Source organism: Pelobates fuscus, chromosome 7, assembly GCF_036172605.1.
Source record: "Pelobates fuscus isolate aPelFus1 chromosome 7, aPelFus1.pri, whole genome shotgun sequence".
Classification (NCBI taxonomy): Eukaryota; Metazoa; Chordata; class Amphibia; order Anura; family Pelobatidae; genus Pelobates; species Pelobates fuscus.
In genome coordinates, this window is record NC_086323.1 from 125,043,564 (window position 1) to 125,067,083 (window position 23,520).

At 42.3% G+C, this 23,520-nt stretch overlaps 1 protein-coding gene across 2 annotated transcripts in view; it reads right to left on the reverse strand.

Annotated features, from left to right (window-relative positions):
* The window catches only part of LOC134568183 (RNA-binding protein 6-like), a 40,732-nt gene that overhangs the window by 15,087 nt on the left and 2,125 nt on the right, over positions 1–23,520 (reverse strand). For both annotated transcript variants that reach the window (XM_063426554.1, XM_063426556.1), the window contains exons 2-6: positions 23,370–23,462; positions 17,048–19,577; positions 16,102–16,191; positions 12,481–12,547; positions 4,579–4,652 (exon numbers count right to left, since the gene is read on the reverse strand). In XM_063426554.1, the coding sequence (XP_063282624.1) occupies positions 4,579–4,652; positions 12,481–12,547; positions 16,102–16,191; positions 17,048–19,577; positions 23,370–23,407 (2,799 nt within the window). In that variant the 5' untranslated portion in view covers positions 23,408–23,462. The remainder of the gene's footprint in view (positions 1–4,578; positions 4,653–12,480; positions 12,548–16,101; positions 16,192–17,047; positions 19,578–23,369; positions 23,463–23,520) is intronic.

Below are 23,520 nucleotides of genomic sequence, written 5' to 3' on the forward strand. Positions count from 1 at the left end.
AAGTTTAATTTTTAAGCACAATTTTTTTTTAAATATAATTTTTAGACGTTTTACCCCGAATTAAAATTCTATATGCAAAAAGGTAGTTGACACATGAACCTAGAACAGCAATGAATCAAACATATGCTGTTGAGTCATTTTGTATCACTAATAACTGGGCCTGTTTCAGAGTAAAAAGCAATAACGCAAGTTCCTAACCGTTCAACCACTTATTAAAGCAGAAAAAGATTCATTCGACTTCTAGAGGATTGTCAAACACGAGTAAATGAAGACATGAGAAAATGATAGATTGTAAGAAAAGTGGTTGTAAGTCGTTCATGTGGTTATAAATGACAATTTTGGTCATGTGATAATTGTTGTGAAGCAGATCAATAAAATTCTATGTCCTTGCAGTCTATCTTATCTTAGAATTGTGCAGTAGGGTCTTCTTTACTGCACATATGTTGAACCATATTCTACCACACAACACACCACACAACACATAAAATGGCTGAATGACACCCCCAACAACACAACCATTCTTTTCAGTGAAGGAAAAACAAACAAACCAAAAAACCTCAGATTTCTGCCACGCAGAACCAACTACTTATTTCTATTAGAATGTCAAAATAAATTTGAAAAAAACCAAACCGACTACAAAGAAGCCACTGAAAATGATTAACGAGATAAAAAAAATATATAAAAACAGCTGAGAGGGCATGTAAATCTGCATTAAAAAAAATGTAGCATTTTTGGGGACATTGCAAAACCCAAATCAAAAAGGCATGTTTCATCAAGAAAACCCAAAGGAAACGCAGTTCAGAGCCCGAAGATCCCGAATGTGTGTAAAAACAAAAATAAGTCACCCGATTCAGATGACTGTGTGAACAGAACCATGGAATTAGAAATACGACAAGAAACATACAGAGTGAGTTTAGCATTTTTCTCACTTAGTTCAAACATATAACCAACTGCCGAATAATTAACCGGGCTAGAATTGGGTTGCACCAAGAGGAACACATCGAAAAATAACTACTTCTGCAACGTCTCTTGAAAAGAGTTAATGAACTATATTCTCAGTAATATGTACGAACGCATCAAGAAAAAAAAAAAGAAAAAAAGGAAAATGTAAACTATGCAATGAATATCTTTATAGAGAAAAGAGAAACAGAAATGTAATGATGCGTGAAATATTTGGTCTTGGTGGAAAGATTCGCAGACGAGAACAAGGCGAAAGGAGATGGTACGAATAAAAGTTTCTCACACAGTAAATAAACTTTCAAAACACCACAAAGATTTGTGGTGTTCACAGATCCAAAGTAAAGGTCATAGATGTTGATTTTCAGAAATGGATATTGGAGCAGTAGTTACAGTCAACGATGTTCAAAGATACAGAGTGATAGAGGACTCCCAGCAAACGCACGATTAAATGTGACCCACATAGTAAGTGTTTATACCGTCATGCTTGTTTTAAATAAGCAACACAATTAAAAATAATTATCCTATTCAGAAAAACAGGTCTATCTCATGGAGGCAGTAAACTTTAAAAATGGTTTCTTCTTTTACAGGTCCAACCAAATGTTAAAGACCCCCTTAGAAGGAAACTAAAAATAACTTTTCCTTTTCTTGATGTGGGTTTGGCTCATATCTGAAAATTTTCCAGGCAGCAGAAGACAGCTTCAGTTCGTGTCCACATATACGTCTCCCCACCCCCAACTTCTGTGATGAACTTCTGTAATTGCTCCTGCAATTATCTAAATTATACTTATATGCCACGTGCATAGGTAATGGTGCAAGAAAATCCCAGGGCATTATGTCCATACACACTGTTGGTTAAAAATGGTTTAAGCAAACCACATAAGCCACAGGTTAAAGCAACATTTCCCCCTGGCTTGTGTGAACTGTGCCTGCAACGTGGGAGCATTTTCTGATGATTTCAAAATATAACTTGTCTCCAAAAAAGAAGAAACCATTTTTAATGATTACTAGCATATTTGATAGTCTTATTATAGGAAAGCTGTGTTTTTTTTTTGTATTCTGTGAAGCTGCTTAAGTGACTAAATAAACATATGCGGTAATTTAAATCTATCCATCCATCAGGATACAAACTACTCTTTTCAGTCATTATAAAGCAACTGATGCAGAGATGCAGGCTCCTCTTCCAGCATTTCCTGGTTTACTTATTGGCTACATTTCTCTGAACTGCTTTTGGTAAGGGCATGTCATGGATTAAACTGTATACTCTCTAAAGACCATGTTACGGGTGTAGGTACTGTGTTCCATTTATTGCTGCTTTGCTATGTTACTGCAGATGTTAGTTACACCAATTGTCCTGTATGAGACAGCCAATGGACATTTATTATTAATCATTGACAGACTCCATACAAATAGCAGATCAGTAGGTAGAGAGGCTGTAAAATAAAAAAATAAAAAGATGAGTATGTGGAGGAGTCTGCAGCTCTGTTTCAGTTCCCTATGCACACAACAAATTTTAACTTTCAAACTTAAAGGAACATTCCCATCACCATAACAACTTTATCTAAAAGATAGTGGCACAGGGCCAGTCCTTTCAGCCTCCTCTTTTCCTCCCACCAGCCGCCGCATGATAAGGAATGTTTGTCAGATGGCCAGCGATATGCCGAGAGCATAAACCAATGCATGCAGCATATCACAGGCCACCCTTTGAAAGTCATAGTATGAGCTATTACTCTCAATGGGCAGCAAGTCACAGGCTGAAAGCATCACTTTATTTTTTTCAGCTGATTACTCTCACCCTGCAAACCTCCCTAATTACAGTGGTGGCTGGAGGAAACAGAGGGTGCCAGGGGGGAAACTTTGGGGTTAAACCAACTGAAAACTGTTGAACTCGTTCCCCCAAAAGTAAGAAAGTATTCAGATACACTTGCCACACAAGACCTTCATTTAGCTTATGTTATGTGGGTGGGAGTGTTCCTTTAAAGGGACAGTCAATTGCGACCCCCCCCTCCCCCCCCCCCCCCCCCCCCCCAAAAAAAAAGTTTTAGTAGATATACACCCAAATAAAATATGCATGCACTTAAAATTCTGCAGTTCTTTATTAGGGGTATTTCTAATAACAGCTTGAAATAGCTGCAGTTCTCTTGTCTTTGTAAGCCGTCCCCTTCTAACCACGTCCAGACATTCTGTGGCTGTCCAATCAAAGACTTCCTAATGTGAAGTCTTTGAAAGTCAGGTGCTCTGGGCAGCTCCTGCCTTAGAAAAACAAACCAGGAAGTTACATGTTGCCTGACTGACAGCCACGGGTGTGACTAGGTTCATTTATAAAAGTGACAATTTTTATTAAAACCTGCAGTTTTTGTAAAATGTAAAAAACAAAGGTGGACACACTCTTCACACGTAAAGAACACTTCAGCAAGCTGAAATGCTTTAGGAGTCTTGAGTGTCCATTTAAACATATCTATTACACATTACTGTTTACAAGACTATTTTTTTTTCACTTAAGCAGTTTAACAGAAATATGACCGTTATTATATATACTTTTTAAAGGAACCACTTAAAGCAACCTAAGCACTACAACTTGTTGTAGCGTTAAGCTTTCTAAGGTGCCCTGGCGCCATCCCATAGTTTAACATCAAGCCATTTAAGAAAGGTCTTAGCTGCACTGGTAATGTGAAATGAACACCTTCACTTTATTAATGTACATTTCATCCAACCTGAGTGACACTGATTGGCTGATGGGGGCAAGTTAGGCAAGCAATGTATTCCAGGTGGGCAGAAATTGACAAGAAGTGTTAATTCGGCAACATCAATGCAGCCAAAATAGGGGATCTCTACACCAGGGAGAGTTCAAGCTTATATTAAACCATTCTTTAATGGCCTGAGATTAAATTGAGGGACAGGGACTAAGCCATAATGAACATAACCACTACTGTGAGCTGCAGTGGTTAGGTAGCTTAGGATGTTATTTAAGTGAATCTCTATTCATGATTTTGATCATTATCACAAGGGCACAAAATTTCCACAAGCGATTGAAAACGCACCCCTGGTGAGTACCATGAACCCTACAGGCTTGTAGTGGCGAGTTAATATTAGGCCTGTCTTGTAGCATAGGAAGTGGAATTTTGAGCCTTGCTGACACTTTTTGTTATTTTCTGAACACCTGGTATGTTGTGGGACCTCTCAAGGGTTTGAGAGCTTCTAATTTTTTCACAGTGTGATATGAAGTAGGAGTATTCTGCACAGTATTTGGGCATCCCTTGGTAGATGCTTGATTCAATCAAAAGGCAGTGTAGATAAAGGAAGCTAAATATTGTGAGTGTTACTCATTAAATGTATATCTGAGCTACAAACAGCAAGGTATTTAAAATAACTTGCACAAATCTCACATTGTGATCTATTTTGTGCTTTTATTTTCCAGCAATCAACAGGGTACTTCCGCGTGCCAGTGAAAAGTAACCAAGAAACTGTACTGGTAACACGTGTCTACCCCATTGAGTGCCGTTTGGTCACATGGTGACCTTTCATGGTTTGGAACCCTCCCCATCTTGCTCCATTTCCCTCCCCTCTCCTGCCATCCTCTACATCCTTCAGCAGCAGAGCTGGGTCAGTGGATAAAGCAACCTTGTTGGCTTCCATGCATCGGACGGCCTCTTCCACGAGGGAAAACTCCACGCAGACAGAGCCGAGGCTGTAACCTGGGGACAGCATGTGATACAGACGGGACGCAAGTTAGTACTGGGTTGGAAAACGCACAAAAATTCAATAATTTACTCTCCCCCCCAAAAAACATATACAAAAAAAACAATCCAACGGATAGTTTAGTTAGAGAATCCTAGAAAGCAGCCCACCCACCTATAATTACTTATTTTTACATACAAATGATACAAGTCAATCCAAACTAGTAGGTCAGAGCAAAACAATAAAACTAGAGTTGAACTTAGTCAGAGGGACTTGCCAAGTAATAAACCAAGCAATAATAGTGAGATCCAGAATCCAGCACCAGTAAGGAGGTGTTAATCTTCAATCCTCAGATTCAATATAAGCGTCACTTTTCATGGGCCGCATCTCAGCCATATAGACTGTTTGGCAACAGAGCAATAAAAGAACTTGTAACTAAATATGTATACATGCATGCACACACAAAATGTTTTCCACCACAGAAGCAGTTGCATAAACAGACAGCAAATGTAAAATAATGGAGCTGATACCAAAATAAACATTTAGGTTTTCTTAGAAACAGGAGGAAGTAGCACTTAGCTATAAAAGACTGTCAAGAATGCGTCCAGATCAGAAGTTTACAATAATCTGGAATGACGGTTGATTAAACAGGACACACAGGTCTTACGAGCCATTAGATTTTATATACACACAGCTTCCTCTCGAAGTACATACCAGCCGGATTTCCTGGAAACCCTTCCAAGTATTAAGCTGTAAATATCCAGACTAATTTGTTTGGATCAGAGATGACATCCCAGCTGTTTCCTCAATGTTGCAATGTATGTATTTGAAACACATGCACTATAGATTCTAGAATATGTGCTTTATCACGCTATAACATGGATAGTCAAAAATATAGTCTCACTCAGCTGTTGACAAACTACAACTTCCCAAGACTCATTTGTAGACTAAAGGCTGCCAAGCATCAGTCGGCATTCGACAAAAGCAGGGGGAGCGACGGGGAACCATTTTTTGCCACTTTGTTTCTGTGCCATATTTCCATGACACAACACCTCCAGTGTTTAAAATGTAAGAAATGCCTAAATATAATTAGCTGGTATGTAAAACACCAAGAGAAATACATATATAAAAATGTTAGAGGACTTGTTCTGTATTTTCCTTCAGCAAGAAGCCTACCCTCCCAAAAACTAGGTTTCTATTGATTAAGGACGGAATAGTCCTAAACATGTTGACATGTGAGAGATTTTTGTTCTTTTGTGCGGCTCCCCTTTTAAGACAAACAAGCTTACAATCATAAGGAATTAGCTTCCTCGCCAGGTGTCTCCTCATTAAGGTAAAGGCAACCCCAGTCTGTGATTCTGTTGCACCTGAGAGTCCCCTTTGTAGAACAAACCGGTTAGTTCCCTAAATTCACATATAAAAATTACAGACTTACCGCAGTGTGCTCCATTAAAGATCATATTAAATTTAAAGGGACACAAATACAGCTTAATCTAGTGGTTCTGGTGTCTATAGCCTGTCCCTGCAGGCATTTTAATGTAAACACTGCCTTTTCAAAGAAAAGGCAGTGTTTACATTGCTCTCTGGTACACCTCTAGTGGCGACTCCTCAAACTAGAGGAGTTTCCTGGGTCAATGCTTCAGTGTGCAGCTCTGATGTTCAGCGTCCCCATGCTGAACTTTCCCCATAGAGATGCATTGATTCAATGCATCTCTATGAGGAGATGCTGGTTGGCCAGGCCTGCATTTGGTCCCACCTCCTTGCATTTCCTATTGTAATGCATCGGACTGTCGGAGATTGTAAATTCTGATGCTGTCAGCCAAGGAGGCGGATAAGGGGCAGGTGTAGGGACAGGACCGGTGCTGTTGGACCCACGCCATGCATGAAATAAAGTTTTCCTTACTTTTAAGGTGGGAAAGCGACCTAAATGGTGGTTTTAACAATCTAGGGTCAGGGTTGAAGGGAGTCTTAATCGTACCTGCACTATTACTTTGATTAGAGAATCAAAAATACAAACGATTAATCCTTGGTTATCATCAGGTTTTAGCAGAAATGTGTTATTGGGAATGTAGTCACCACCAAAAATGCCATTATAACATAAGCTCAGCAGAGACATGACTCAAAGAAACACACTTTGACAGCAGATAAGAACCAAAAGGCTCATCAAATCTGCCTATATTACTCATCAAAACATCTTCAAACCTGGTTTTCATTTAATACAAAAATCAGGAGTGTTCTCTTGGGAATGAGCCTAGAACCTGATGCAAACTTATACAACAAACTCAGTGGGTCTAAAGTTGAAGCTCAGAAGACAAATACTGACAACTGGCCAGCTATACTCCCAGTCAAACATATAAATGGAATAATATTCAAGTACAATATAAATGACTTGGTCTGGATTTGTTACTGTACAGAATTACCTGTACAGTCTATGGTTATGGCAAAAAACATTGCACAGCTAGTTTTATTTATTTAGAGAAGTAGCAAGTTTGTGGAGTCAGTTTCCAGCAGTCACTAGCTATCACATATTTTGTTTTCCAACCAACTTCTCAGATGCTAAGATATGTTAAACTGGCTTGGTCATTGGATAATGTCTCTGCACATTCACACAGCACTATAAAACAAGACTTATAGAATTGATACCAATTATCGATAACTGTTAGATCTGTTGAATAACATTCCTTCCAGTGCACAGTGGTATGATGGGTGCTAATAGTTTAGCTCTGTAAATACCCAGTTATGGCGGAGCCTGGCAGAGAACCGGAGCGGACACGCTTTTTCCGAGCTCCGCAATAATCTATGAAATCCGCGAGTTTTATGGGTGATATCGGACAAAAAAACGGTCTACAAACCCTACCTACCACAGAGCAACCAACATGGGCCGCAAAAATAAGAAGCCGAGAGCCGATAAAGACTTTCCAAGTCGGGACATTGGGGAACTGTTCCGCAATAAGCAGAAGGCCGCGTGGGACAAGATGGCGGCCCTCTGAGAGGGATCCTCATGTTCCTCAGAGGACTACTCCGCTGACCCAGAAGAAGGGGCTACCGCGATTCTCAATGCGGGCCCCAGGCACAAGACGCTGGATGACAAGGAGCAGGTTACTGCAACGATGCTGAGGGCGATGCTTGCAGAGCTGCGCGCCAATATCGCAGGTGACATGGCCCACTTCCAAAAGGCGGTAGAGACCGCGACGACTAAAATCGCCCAACTAGAGGCAGCGCATAGCACCCACGAATCAAGACTATCAGCAATGGAGAAGAGAGTGGGAGAGCTAGAAGCACTACACGCCACTACCACAGGCAGATTAGACACTCTTGAAGACGTAAGGAGACGGTACAATCTCAAACTCCGGTGGGGATCTCGGACTTACCTCACTTTCTCCGAAGATTCCTTGCGGCCCACATGCCGCCCAAACAAGCAAAAGCGGTCAAACTCGATGGTATGTTCCGAATTCCTATACCAAAGGGTGCACCTCCTTCTACAACTCCGGACATTATCGTTCGCTTCCCGTCACTGCAGGACAGGGCCCTGCTCCTCGCAGCAGTAAGGGGGAAGAATCCAATCCTGTTTGAGGAAGCCACACTGCAGATTTTCCCAGACCTCACCAGGAACACGCTGGCCTGGCGCCGCACACTGCGCCCCCTCCTACAGATCATGCGGGCAAAAGACATTGCTTACCACTGGGGGATGCAGAGGACCCTCCTATACCAGGTACAGGGAGAATCGTACCGGGTGAACACCCTGCAAGAACTCGAAGACCACCTGGGCAGGCTTGGTTGTCTCTCCCCGAACACTGCTTCTGGGTCTGGACTGGCTCGTATTGACCCGGCTAGAGTCCAGGAGTTCGTACCCCGCACCGCACGGGCCTCCCCAAAACCTGGACCTAAGACCTGACCGCACACTCTGAGACCGCCCCTACAACACTCAGCTGGAGTTTGACAGCTCCTCACTATATCGGGACTTACCTAATGATACCACCGAAATGGACTCTTTCCCTATCGTTGCCTTATAGTAGTGTTTTTTTTTGTTTTTCCTTTTTGCTTCTTTTATTTTTCATCTCGTATACTTTGCTCCATATACACACTCACATCAGCAAAGACACAGTCACATATCGGGGAGGACCCCCCCCCCCCACCCCAACACCCTATGAAGGTCCTTAACCAGTTCGGAGAACTGAACTAACCGGCCCCTAACACTCTGACGCTCTGATACTCTGTCATATGCATGACACATAATCAAACGACCCACGCCCCCCCCTCTCACTTGTATCACCCTACAGGGTCACTGGAATGCCCCTAATCCTGCCCCGGCAGAAGAGAGAGGGAGAACCCATACGTGGTGACACCTCCTGGTTCTTATACTGGTTCACCATACCACCACTGTAATGCCTTTCAAACACTTCCTTTCTTTTTGTTAAAAAATGTGCCATGACCATAATGTCACATATATGTACCATTGTTTGATTAAGAAGCTTACGTACGCCGTTGTGGCACTGTACGATACCTTGTTATTACTTGCGCAACCAAAATAAAGAATAAAAAAAAAAAAAAAAAAAAAATAATACCCAGTTATGATAGAATGCTGGCAGCACAAGGATTGGATTCTGGAGAAGTGGATTCTGTATAACCTGGATGGAAATGATGGCAAGTCCGGGGCCTACCCTGGGTACAAGAACACGCGGGCTGCCGCACGGGACCGGGAAGAAGAACTGTTAGAGCTCTACAGCTCCCCCTGGCTACCTCACAGGTCCCCACAGCACACAGACATAATGGGGCGCAGGACCCAGAAACCTTAGGCTGGCCCCAGCAAGGACTCCCACGATAAAGGGGAGATGCTACAGCGCCCGATGACACCCAAGATGGCGGCCCAGCCAGACACTGGCATGCACAAAGCAAAACCGCCAGCCGCCCTAAACGCAACCAGTGACGCCGATGCTCCCACGACTTTCTTGGAGGCACTGACTGAACAGGACCCTCACGCTTCTGCCACCAAACAAGACATCGCCAACCTCCTAAGGGAGCTGAGACAAATGTCAGCGGCCGACATAGACGCAGTCCGCAGTGATGTGAAGGCGGTGGAGGCTTGCACGCAAGTCACAGAGAACACTGTTACAGAGCTCCAACGGGAGGTATGTGAAATAAGGGATCAAATGCACAGCCTACAGCACTCCCATACTTCCCTAACACAGCGGGTTGATATCACTGAGGACCGCCACAGACTACCCAATATCAAAGTTCCAGGTGTCCCGGATACAATAAGCCAGACAGAGCTGCCACACTACTTACGGCGACTGGTAGAAACGATCCTCCCACACTCACAGGCTAAAAAACTCCAGTTTGACGGCTGCTACAGGATCAACAAATCTAGACAGGTTCCCACGGAAGGCACTCACGACATAATAGTACGCTGCCACTCGGTGTCGGATAGGAACCACCTCTTAGCAGCTGTGAAAGGCAAAACTCCCGTGGACTTTGAGTCATCCAAACTGACTTTTTTCCAAGATCTTTTCAGGAATACCTTGCAATGGCGGAAATCTCTAGGGGCAATCACGAGCCGACTGAGGGCAGCAGGAGTGGAATATCGTTGGCAACTGCCGAGAGCTCTCACCGCCGCAACAGCAGATGGCAGGACTCTTAGACTCACCTCCACAACAGATGCAGCAGCATTCCTTCAAACACTGGGGCTGAGCATACACCCAGAGGCACCTGGGGCTTTTGCCAACGCACAACCCAACGCACCAGCTAGACAGACTCATCACGCATTGGAAGAGGGAAAGGCATCAGACGCAGAGACCTAATACTCTACACTGCCTAAAGCTGTTATTAATCTCCTTTTTGTTTCATTTACTACTGCTTACCATGACGACAGTTGCCTTAACCACAACTAAGCCTTATACACACTCCTCACACACTGTGGAACGTCCTCGGAATACCCGAGCCATAACTAAACCCACAGTCTCTGCCCCACAGACGACCCACTCCCACACTAACGCCCCAATTTACCAAGCTGAGCCCCCCCCCCCCCCCGCAGGCCTCCTTGCTTAGGGGTAAGACATCTACTACACAACGTGACAGGTACCACCAACCACACTTAAGACGGTGTCACAATGACAACGTCAGACCCGACTACCTAGTGACAACTGACCCAACGTACCACTCAACCCAGTGGTACCAACACACCTCACAATTACACATTACCAAACATATCACACATACTCACAGACACGCACGAAGACAAAAATTTAAACGAGGCATTTTACGGTTGAATGTTTAATCTTGCCTTGATTACACGAGTCTGTTAATTCTCAACTTACGCTATATATAATGTATGTGTTTATCACTCTGCCTCAATAAAACAAAGATTGACAAAAAAAAAAAGGAAATGATAGTCTGAGAGCTCTGGTGGCGGGTTAACCCGAGGTACCCCAAGTTCTAAAAGGAGCTACATAGATTGACTCTTTAAAATGTGTATATATATATATTATATTACATTATAAAGCAGGAGTAGGCAACTTTTGGTACTACATCTCGCAATACTCTTAACAGCAATAATGCTGGCAAAGCTCAGGAGAGATGTAGTTCACAACATCTGGAGTGTGGCAGGTTGCCTACACCTGATATAAAGTCTGTGTTTAATTGAAAACAAACATATAAGAATTTTCACAAGTTGTTGAGAGTACGCAAGAAGCTAGCATGAAAGAAGCACTGTGACTGGTTGCAAATTTATATACCATAGCGCTCTTGGTAAAGCACAACATCAAAAGGCAAGTATCTTTATTTTTACTTACATTATCAATTAAGCTACAGATTGCTTTGACCTGGGCTTAAAGGGAAACTATAGTGCCAGGAAAACAAACTCGTTTATCTCTTCCCTCTTTGTCAAGGCCCCCTCCCGTAGCGCTTAAGGTGTTAATAACCCCTTCAGTCACTTACCTGTGTCCAGCGCCGATGTCCCTCGGCTCTTTCTCAGCTTCACCCACGCTTCTCCTCCGCCGACAGGGGGAGACCTAATGCGCATGCGCAGCAATGGCTGCGATCGCATTAGGATCTCCCCATAGGAAAATCTGACGCTGGAGGTCCTCACGCAGAGCGTGAGAATGTCCAGCATCAGATAACGGACCAAGAGTCTGTTTCAATTCCGGATGTCCCTCTAGTGGCTGTCTGGTAGACAGCCACAAGAGGAGGAGTCAACCCTCACAGGTAATTACTACAGTTTATAAAAACTGTACAGCAGAGTTAAGGGTGATGGGTGCCTACAGTGTCCCTTTAACTGGCATCCGATGGCAGACAACTGTAACTTTTTTCTGTAGCAGAATAAGAATATTTCAAGCATTAACAGTGAAAGGGGACTAGCTCATCTGTAGCATCTATAGGAGTCCAGAATTGTATTAATACTCTCTCTTTGAAATTGATATAGGCTGCAATCAACTCCGTGCTTTTCAAGAAGCCACAGGCAGTGGAGTCTGAGTGTCAAAGCTCTACTCAAATGTTACAGTAGAAAAAAAAGTTGCTGTTCTAATTTTAAATTACCCAGGGAGTGCCTAAAAATGAGGGTGCTAATATTGAAGAAGTAAGCACAGTGCTAACACCAAGACAACTTCTATGTCCTGTCTAAGAGAGGCCATCTTGTATTATATACATTCCCTCCAATGATATCAAAATTCAAGGTTGACGAAATTTCATCTAGGTATGTCAAACTGCATCCCCACGCATAGTTATTGGACTGCAACTCCCATCATGTGTGAACTGCAGTCCAACAAAATTTGGTGGTGCCTAGGTTTCACACGTTTGGATTGAAAGACATGTTTAGGAGACAGAGTAGAGATTGGAAAGCAGAGAACTCACCTGGGATATATCCAATGAGATTCACATTTTCTGGCAGCTTGTGCGCAGCGTGAAGTGCACACAGGATCTGAGGAGAAAATAAGTGGAATTAGTACATAGTGAGATACAGGAAACCTACACTAGCCCCCTGCACTCAGAATCTAACTCACAGCTCTCTGTGCTGCAACGTTTACATCCATAAGATTACCAGTAAAGCGTTGCCATCCTTCCCTCCACCACAATAATATTAACCAGTAAATCACCATTTGCGTTATATCAGCAACCTTATCAAATCCTCATCTGCATATATCTCTAACATTACTCAGCACAGAACCACCAGCCTTCACCTCAACATTACCTTATACAGTGCCACCAACAATATCATTACTCTGTAGAATACCACCAGTCTTCATCGCAATAGCATTATTCAGCAGAACACCACCAACCACCTCAATATCATAACTCTGTAGAATACCACCAAAGCTCATCTCAATATCATTACTCTGTAGACTACCACCAAAGCTCATCTCAATATCATTACTCTGTAGACCACCAAACTTAATCTTAAGATAATTACCCAGTAGAACACAGCCATTCTTCATCTCAATATCATTACTCTGTAGAATACCCCCAAAGTTCATCTCAATATCATTACTCTGTAGAATACCCCCAAAGTTCATCTCAATATCATTACTCAGCAGATCACCACACCAGCCTCCATCTCAATATCATTACTCTGTAGACCACCACCAAACTTAATCTCAATATGATTGCCCAGTAGAACAACGCCAACCTTCATTTCAAAATTAAGTCAATCTGCACCACCAACCTTCATCTCAATAACATTACCCAGTACAACACTGCTAGCATTCATTTCAGCATTTGGCGGTACAGCATTCCCAGCCATCAACTCAACAACATTAACCAAACCGCTGACCTGGATCTCAAAAACATTACCCCAGACACCGCCACCAATGTTCATCTCAATATCCTTAGGACTGTCAACCCTTAGCTAAATAATGCCATCACTAATGCACTTGTATTCCACAGTTTAATCCTTCTATTCAGGACATTAAAAACCTGATCACTTAACAGCCTAGTGCCCCTTCTGTCTCAGTGTACCTCAACCTTTGTCATACCAGCAATGGGGCCTAAGTTTGTTTCAGCTGATGCTACTGAAGCATTAACCAGAACAGCAGAGAAAGGTCAGGTTTTGGGACAATGGTAGGGGACTAAGCGCTTCAATTACAAAGTGGTAATGGTGGCAAAAGACCCTTTAACTATCCACATATGCCCTTTTATATAGGTCTCTACATAAATCGTAAGGCAACCTTGTTGTGGACTACATCTCCCTTAAAAAAGCGCTCTTAAAGCTATAATGCTGGCAAAGCATCAGGGAACTTGTCCACATCTGGAGTGCCAAAGGTTGCCTACCCCTGCTCTAGTCAATAGAATGGGGGGGAAAATGAAACAAAACAGGCAGACAGTTAATACAACATAGCACTAAATCTGGGGATAACATATACCATAAAACGTAAATGAAAGCAAGATAAAATCTAAACTAATTTTTCCTTGTGATATACTTTGATAACGCAATGAACTGCAAGGATCACTGTAAAAAATTCAATCAATACAGCTGTAAGGATAGATGAGAATATGTTACAGATTGTCACAATCATGGTTTCAATAAAGTACGGCAGGTGACTAAAGTGACAGCAATTTGTTATCAAAATTTATCTAAACAATTATGATTTCTTTTTAGCGTGGGTTTACTTTATAATTATTCTCTTCTCCCACATCTTTGCATGCCATACAAACTTTTGCAGCAAGAGCTAATAATCAACAGATCAGAGTTAGGCCTCTGTCAGCAGTCTAATGATCAGTCTCACAATCATGAGTCATGAGAAGTAGTTAGTGAGTATAACCGACTGTCGAATAATGAAAGTGGCACATTCACAAACAGTCAACTAGCCATTCCACGATACATAATGTGCGACTAATGGTGAAGAAAAACAAAAATACAATGAAAAGAATTTTGTGCAAAAAAAAATAAAATAAATAAAGTATCAATATGACCACATTCCTTGTTTTTTGGAAACTGGATGAGGTAGGCTAGACAATGTCAAGGAGTTATTTTATAAACTTCCCATTTCATACAACAAAATGCAAAAAAATTACTACGAGGCAAGAGGAAAACAAGTTGATGATGAATGCCTTCAATAATACTGTCCAAGTGAAGAGCTGGAAATGTAGGCTCAATTAGAGTGATGCCATGCTCATAAATGCAAGCAGCTGCAATGATGAGCAGACAGGGCCTGAGCATTTCAGTATGGCTCAAAGTCCCTAATACTACTATGGGCATAAAGACAACAACCCATAAACTAACTTCAGAGTCTTCAATAAGGTTTGAATTAGAGCATGGCATGCACCGTGTTAGACTGAAGGAGCATATTACAGGTGTGTATTTATAACGTTAAAACTTTTTGGTGTTTTGCCCTAGCACAATGGCTATGTACACATCCCAAACTATGTAATTTGTATTTATTTTTATTATTAAAGGAACACTATAGTCACCTAAACAACTTTAGTTTAATGAAGCAGGTTTAGTGTATAGATCATGCCCCTGTTGTATCACCGCTCAATTCTCTGCCATTTAGGAGTTAAATCACTTTATTTCTGTTTATGCAGCCCTTGTAACACCTCCCCTGGCTATGATTGACACAGCCTGCATGAAAAAAGAACCTGGTTTCACTATCAATCATATGTAACTTACCATAAACAATTGTATCTCTTGCTTTGTAATTGAACTTTAATCACATATAGAGAGGCTCTTGCAGGGTCTAGCAAGCTACTAGCATAGCAGGGGATAAGTAAATCTAAATTAAACAGAACTTGCAATAAAGAAAGGATAAACTTTAGAGGACTCTTTACAGGAAGTATTTGGGAAGGCTGTGCAAGTCACATGCATGGAGGTGTGACTAGGGTTCATATACAAAGTGATTTAACTCCTAAATGGCAGAGAATTGAGCAGTGAGGCTGCAGGGGCATGTTCTATACACCAAAACTGCTTCATTAAGCTAAAGTTGTTTTGGTGACTATAGTGTCCCTATAACCCCTTAAGGACACATGACATGTGTGACATGTAATGATCCCCTTTTATTCCTGAAGTTTGGTCCTTAAGGGGTTAAAAGGACTAGTTTTAAGTCCCGGACTCCTCGGTTTTGTTTTGCCTAGAGTTTTTAACCTTTAGTAAATCTACCAAAAAGCTTCAGGGTATTGCAGGAGAAGTCATGATATGAAAGCTATGCCACACCAACATGCAAGCTATCTGTGAAAACCAAATAATTTTCATACTGTAGCACGAGATCAGGTACAAAATGAATAGTACTGCAAACCTTATTGTGTAAAGTTACTCTTTCTCCACAAATTTTAGGCAATGCTATAATATAATATTTTCTATTAAAATGCATATCTACATACCATCAAAAAATAAAAATCCAACAAAATCTAGTATTCCAGGCAACATGTAATGTCCACTTGATTGGAAGGTAGATGTATTAAGTAATGCCTGCCTCCTTGTTTGAAACAAGACTAGCTTCATTGCAATTCAACAGAATTAAAAACATTTAACGTTTTAGTTACCTCTTCTCTAGACCCTCCAGTTGGAAGCCCATCCATCCATAATATTCTGGTGACTCCTTCAGGTAAAGAAGCTCTTCGGTAATCCTTATCCTAGTAGAAAAGTAGAAAAATATGGCTGTGGTCAACATTTTAGCTGCCAAGATGGAATATAGTATACTTTAGAAGGTTTGCCGCATCCCATTCAAGCGTTAAAAAAACCCCAGCAAAAAACACAAAAAAACAAAGCAGTAAAGAACTAAGGAGGTAAAAACAACGAATTGCCCAATGTATAGATAAAATTGTACTCCCACTTAGACAGGGGTCTCAAAGTACTGACCTGCGAACCGTGTTCACGCAGGCCACGGCATAGAGAGTCAACTTCTGTTCAACCTCGGCATTTGGGGTAAGACTGAGTGTAGTTAAAGGGACACTAAAGGCACCCACAGACCACTTCACCTCATTGAAGTGGTCTGGGTGCAGTGTCCCTGATTTCCTTAGTTCTGCAATTTAAAACATTGCCTTTTTTTGACAAAACAGAGGGTACTGTAGTGTGAGGAATACAGCTTTGCATTCCAAACAATATAGAATCCCTTTAAGGTGGACATGAAGGCAGGTTGATGCTGGGCATGCTTATAATATTTCAAAATCAGGCTCCCGCTTTCTCAAATGTTGCGATTGCCCCGATTGTGACAGATTGAGAAAGATGTGGTCTAGTGGAGGTGGACATACAGCCAAGCCTCTCCCCTCTCCATTGGCCTATAAACATATATTTTAACGGTGAGGAAACATGGTGTATCCCAGTACAGAACTGCATAGTATAAGTAGGGCTATAATAAAAGGGCATTATTTAAAGGAGTTTGTCACAAAAGATTGACAGTGGCTAGTCGTACCCAAATCTTTATAAACAATTCAACAATGTACTACTTAAAGCTAGCAAACTTTGAACCAAACATACCACTCAACATACCTTACTACCAGGCAGAATGTCTTCCCGAGATCTCTTATCCATAGACCGTTTCTCTTGGTTGTACTTGAGTCTCAAGTCAACATCATTGTAATCCATATTCCTATAGTCGGCATCTTGCCTTCCTATGAATTCAATCCCAGCATGGCCACTTGCTGTTCGCTTATCTTTGCTAGTTATGGCTTCGTCTGCAGAACTGGGAACTTTGGAAGTGTCCACCAGTGGTTTTACGGGTGGGAGAGACAGTCTCTGTGTTTCAGTTTCCGTTTTAATTGATTTCTGCCCAGCCTGCTGATTCAGCTCCTGTGTTGCCATTCGCAAGAAGTCAAAAAGCAGAGCATTCTTAGCTAAAAGTTCAGGGTTAGCCATACTCTTACCACTTCTGAGATCCTCATCCTTTTTCTGCACATAACCTGTAGTCCGGAAGTCTTGATCTCCACTGCCCCCATCCAAACTCTGAGCAAAATTTTTTTTGCTACGCATATCTTGGTCACGAGAGCCCAACATATCTGATGTTGGCATGTCTCTCAGTGTGTCTGATGCGGTCTTTTTTTCTCCCAAAGAAAGAGATTTAGTGTTAGGTCTGTCTCGGAAGTCCATGTCTAGTTTCCCAGGGTAGCCAGTCAGCTTTGATGCTCCTTCAGTAGGGTCAATTTCGAGGGATTTTTTAATCATGGTAGCTTCTGACTTAGAAGCTGCAATACGGTCTTTGTTGGTCAGAGCTGGAACCTTTCCGTGTTTATAAGATAAGAGAAGGTTTTTATCATCTCTCATTGCAAGGGGTTCTGTCCTTTTTGGATCAGGATTCAGCTGCTTATTGTAATCTATTGTTTGAGAGTCCTCTTGCTTGAGTTCTTTATTACCCTTTCTCTCCTTGTGATCATCACCTTTACTTTTCTTATCTTTGTGTTCTGTGCTCCTTTTATCTGAACCATCTTTATCACGATAATCAGAGTCAGCTTTCTTCTTTTCACGGTAATCAGAGTCGGTAGTGTCTTTACCCCAGTAATCTGCATCACGACTCTCTTTTGCACGGTAGTCTGAATCAGTGTTCTCTCTGTAATCTAGCCTTTGTATTTTTTTCTCTCTGGTTTCAAGTATTGTGCTTTTAACTTGCCCATATTCCATGAGGTTACTTTCTCTATCCCTGCCATCTATATCTGATTCTCCTAGTATGTAACCTTTTTCTGATTGGACATAATTTTGTTTAGCCAGATCTAGAGCATCTCTCTTTTGGTACTCTACATTTTTACCTTCCTTGTAAACTGTACTAGTAGTATCATGCTCTTTAAAATTTCCCCCTACTGTCTCATGCCCCCTAAGGTCCAAGTCAGCAGTATCTGTGTTTTTGTAGTCTATTACCAAAGTACCTCTCTCTTTATACTCCTGATATGTCATCTCCTGCTCTCTGTATTCAGAGACTAATCTTTCTTTTTCCCCATAAGGTAGTTCAATTTTCCTAACCTCACCATAGTCATGCACTGCCCTGCCCCAGTGCTGTAATCCAGCTTCATCTCTTTCCCTATAGTCAAGGCCTCTATCATGCTCTCTGTATCTAGGTGTAGCAGTTTCTGTAGCTCTGAATGCCAGGCCTACTGACTCACGCTCTGAATAGTGAGCAGGGATCCTTCGGTCTCTATAGTCTACGACTGGCACTTCCCTTTGTCTATGCTCCAACGATGCAGCCTCCCTTCCTCGCAGTAACAACTCTGCAGCCTCCCTCTCTCTGAATAACAGCTCTGCAGCCTCCCTCTCTCTAAGTAACCTCTCTGCTCCACCCCTTTCCCTTAAACCCAATGATGCAACCTCTCTCTCTCCAAGTTCAAGCATGGCAGCCAACCTCTGCTTAAACTCTAATGTTACCCCTTCTCTTTCTCTGTACCCCATCTCTGCTGCCAACCTCTCTCTGGTTTTCAACTCTGTTGCCTCTCTCTCTCTGAGAAATGACAACCTTTCTCTGTATTCCAAAGCCTCTCTTTCTTTGGACATAGTAACTGGTGGTAGCCTCTCCCTGAAGGCAATGGCTGATCCTTCTGCACTTCTATAATCCACATCAGGAATTTCCCGTTTAGTTTGATCCACAAGAGACCCCACCCTCTCTCTATAGTCCATATCTGGAGCTGTAAGTGACCTATAATCTTCATCAGGAACCTCCCTCTCTCCAAATCCTAAGGATGTCATATCTGTTTCATTAAAGCCTAGTGGTTTCATCTCTTGAGGCCTGTAATTCCCTGGCAACCTTTCATTCCTTGGAAAACCCTGGCTCATATTTTCATGATAGAAACCACCACTCATTCCTTGTTCATCTTGTGGAATTCCTTCACCTTTCCATGCTCCTTCGGGACCATCCATGGGCCTGTAAGCAAAAGGACCAACTCCTTGTCCAGGAAAGCGTGTATGAGAACCCCTTGTTGTATCATGGAAGGGAAATGGAGGATGTTCTCTGTCTCCATGCCCTCTGTCTCCATGTCCTCTCAGTCTGGGATGAAAGCCCAGTGGGAATCTTGGCGCAAAGGGTTCTTCGATGCGACCCCTGTAAGCATAAAAAGAAAGTTCATAGCCTGGTTTACTAAAAGTGTAACCTGAAATAATTTATGGAATAATAAAGCACACAAATATGGCAAATGTATTCAGGTAGTAGAGTAAACAGGCAAGTAAAATGTAAATATAAGGAATGTCAACTTCCTAGAGTGGCATTTACACACATTTTCCTAAACATTTTTTTTACATTTACACACTTCTCATGAAGTCCTTTTAGAACAAAAGTGATTAAAATTCATATAGTGCCCATTATTGAAATTAATGGATTAGGCAGTCGATGGATAGTTTTGGATATCTACTGCTGAAGGTACTGATACAATGAAGGGGGGAGGGGAGAGGGGACGACAACTTAGATCAACCGCTTAAATAACCACTTAACTTTTCTTTGTAACTCTGATCTTTTACAGACAGCCAAGACTGGAAAATGAAAGTCCACATGAGCTTACTGATTTTAAAGCGGTTTATCTATATTGCTCTAGATCAGGGCTGCCCAAAAGATAGATCCCCAGATGTTTTAAAACTACAGCTTTCATGATGCTTTAGCATTTTCAAGGCATGCAAAGCGTTTTGGGAGTTGTAGTTCTACAACATCTGGGGATCTACCTGTTGGGCAGCCCTGCTCTAGATGATGCTGGACTGCAAGTCCCAGGAATAAGAAAATAAATTCACTTGTAAAATGGTTTTAACTGGTCCAATCAAATGCTTTGCATAGACACTTATGTATTAACTCAAGTAGAGGCAAGCACCTGGAGACACTTCAGTATAAAAGCCTTTGAAAATAGTTTAAAATCAAGTTTGTGTATCCACACTGGGTACAAAAAATAGGGCGCCACTCTTTTGATGTCATAGTTACCGCTCAACAGATGGTAAATTGCATGTAAAAATAAAATCATAGTGTAGTATTTATTAATACAAAAAAAGAAACCAATAAAACCACTCACAAAAGTAATGGCACATTAAGACATCTATCTTCATTGTGCAGACACGTATTATAGCCTCAGATAGGCTTAGTCCCCAATGGAATAAACAGCTGCCAGTAGTACCTTTGGAAACCGGTGGTTCCAATACAAGGAAAGATGTTGAAATTCCTGGAAACAAGTCCTTTTGGTCTGGCTTGTGCTGAAGTTCTCTTCTTGTGGATGTGTTCCGCCTTATCAGAATTTCAACATCTTTACTTGTATTGGAACAACCGGTGTCCAAAAGGTACCATTGGCAGCTGTATATTCCATTGGTTTCATTTTGATCTTCTGTGTATTAAAACACACTACACTATGATTATTAGTTGTATCTTTACATGCCATTTACCATCTATTGTGCGGCAACTATAACACCACAAGAGTGACTGTGGCGCACTATACTGTGTACCCAGTGTGGATACACTAACTTTATTTTACATTTTTATGGGATTTTGGGAGTGATTTTTTTTAGTGGCTTGCCTGCACAGATTTGTTGCACTTGTTTCCACTTAAAATGAAAAGTTTAAAGCGGCACTGTCATGGCCGAATCCCATTATTTTTTTTTTTTAACCCCCCTCCTGCCTCCACTACATCTAACTGACCCCCTAGTTACCCCCAAATGCCCCTAAGCCCCCCATATTACTTATTTTTTATCTTTATTTTCTGCCCGATCTATATTAAGGGCGCCGCCATCTTTGTGTGGGTAGATGAAGTCCCTGTGGGACACGTCATCTGCCCACACTATACAGACTGAGATTCCCGCAACAGACTGAGATTCCCGCACATGCCCAGTAAAACACTTGGACATGCGAACGGGAATTTCATCTAGTCATTCATTCGTCAGAAAGACGAATGAATTAATAGAAAAATCAGACGAACAAACAAACACTGTGTATCAGTGTTCGTTCAGTTTATTACAAGGAGGGAGCTACCGGCTCGCAGCTCCCTCCTTGTAATATGTAACTATAGAAGCGGCAGGGAGCAGTGCTCCCCGCCACTTCATAAGCCCCCCAAGGTCCCCCTCTCTCACTCTATGGGGGTCAATATGACCCCCATAATTACATAAGGGAGATTAAAATCTCCCCAATGCCCCTACTCGCTATACCACGAGTAGGGGCATGTCCACGGTTTGAAAAATAACAATAAGGAGGGGGGGACCTACTGACTTTTTTCCACAAATTATTTTTAAAAAGTTTTTTTCCTATAATTTTATTAATTTTTAATGAGTTTAAGTAATCTAATATGAAAAACTTCCCTTCTCTTTGAGTGGTCCCCCACACTTAATGTTCTCCCCCCGTCCCATAGTGTTCTTTCCCCCCCGTCCCATAGTTTTCTTTCCCCCCCGTCCCATAGTTTTCTTTCCCCCCCCGTCCCATAGTTTTCTTTCCCCCCCCGTCCCATAGTTTTCTTTCCCCCCCCGTCCCATAGTTTTCTTTCCCCCCCGTCCCATAGTTTTCTTTCCCCCCCGTCCCATAGTTTTCTTTCCCCCCCGTCCCATAGTTTTCTTTCCCCCCCCGTCCCATAGTTTTCTTTCCCCCCCCCGTCCCATAGTTTTCTTTCCCCCCCCGTCCCATAGTTTTCTTTCCCCCCCGTCCCATAGTTTTCTTTCCCCCCCCGTCCCATAGTTTTCTTTCCCCCCCCGTCCCATAGTTTTCTTCCCCCCCCCCGTCCCATAGTTTTCTTTCCCCCCCCGTCCCATAGTTTTCTTTCCCCCCCCGTCCCATAGTTTTCTTTCCCCCCCCGTCCCATAGTTTTCTTTCCCCCCCGTCCCATAGTTTTCTTTCCCCCCCCTCCCATAGTTTTCTTTCCCCCCTCCCCCATCCCATAGTTTTATTTTCTATTATCTCCCTCACCGGCCCAAGTGGGCCCACAGCCAGAAAACAGGGCCGCCTCCCCATTGGTCGGCAGGGGAGATCAAAGGATCTCCCCTGTCAGGGTCCCCAGCTACTGCCCAGCATGCCTATGCGGAAAGATAGCCCTGATAGACACACACACACACTTACTTTCAGACACACACAAATTAATTTTATTCCTTGTTGCTCCTACCTTTAGGAGTCATCTGGGTTCTCTCCCCAGGGTCCAGTGGCTTTCATGATCTTCTCTGCTCCCTCGCACTGTTTAGTTATGCGGGGCCGGAATGACGTCATATTCTGGCATCGCCAGAGAGTGTGCACGAGGGAGCAGGAAGATCATCAGCACAGTCAGCGTTCCCTCGCCGCCGCCTGCTTCCTCACCCGGCCGATGTATTGCTGCAGAGTAGGAACCTGCCATCTGGGACAAGCAGGTGCCTACTCTGCCTTGCTACGGAGGCGTCCACCCTGGACCCTGTGACAGGCCATCAGCCTGCTCCGCGCGGCACCCCCACCTCCTGGCGCGGTAATTGCCACTAGAGGTGACACTAGGCAGCAATGTAAACACTGCTTTTTCTCTGAAAAGGCAGGGTTTACATTGAAAAGCCCACAGGGACAGGCTATAGACAGCAGAACAACTACATTCATATGTAGTGGTCCTGGTGACCATAGTGTCCCTTTATTTTTAATGACAAAAATACAATTCTTAAAGCTTTGTAAGATTAAAAAAAAATCTTTTTTAATTTTACTCCTAGATTCAAAGCCCTGATTTAGTGGCTTTTTAAACTTTACAGCTAAGTCTCCATTAAAGACAATGGGACCCACTTTGAGAAAAGAATGTTTATAGTAAGTATGCCAGTGGCTTTAATCCAAATGTACAAGAGACTCCTCCTTATTCCTCAGGATTTTCATTATGTATCTTTATAAGTCTAGACAACAATACTAAGGCTTTACAGATATCAACAAAAAACAGCTCACCTGAAAGAAGGGATGGGGGATCGTGGGCCTGTCCACATTTCCAGTTGCTTAGGAGGCCAGATGTGCAAGTTGAAGTATATGGCATAAGAGATCCTGTAAAGGCCATAAAAGTAACTATAAATGAACATACACATTTACAAATATATAAGGA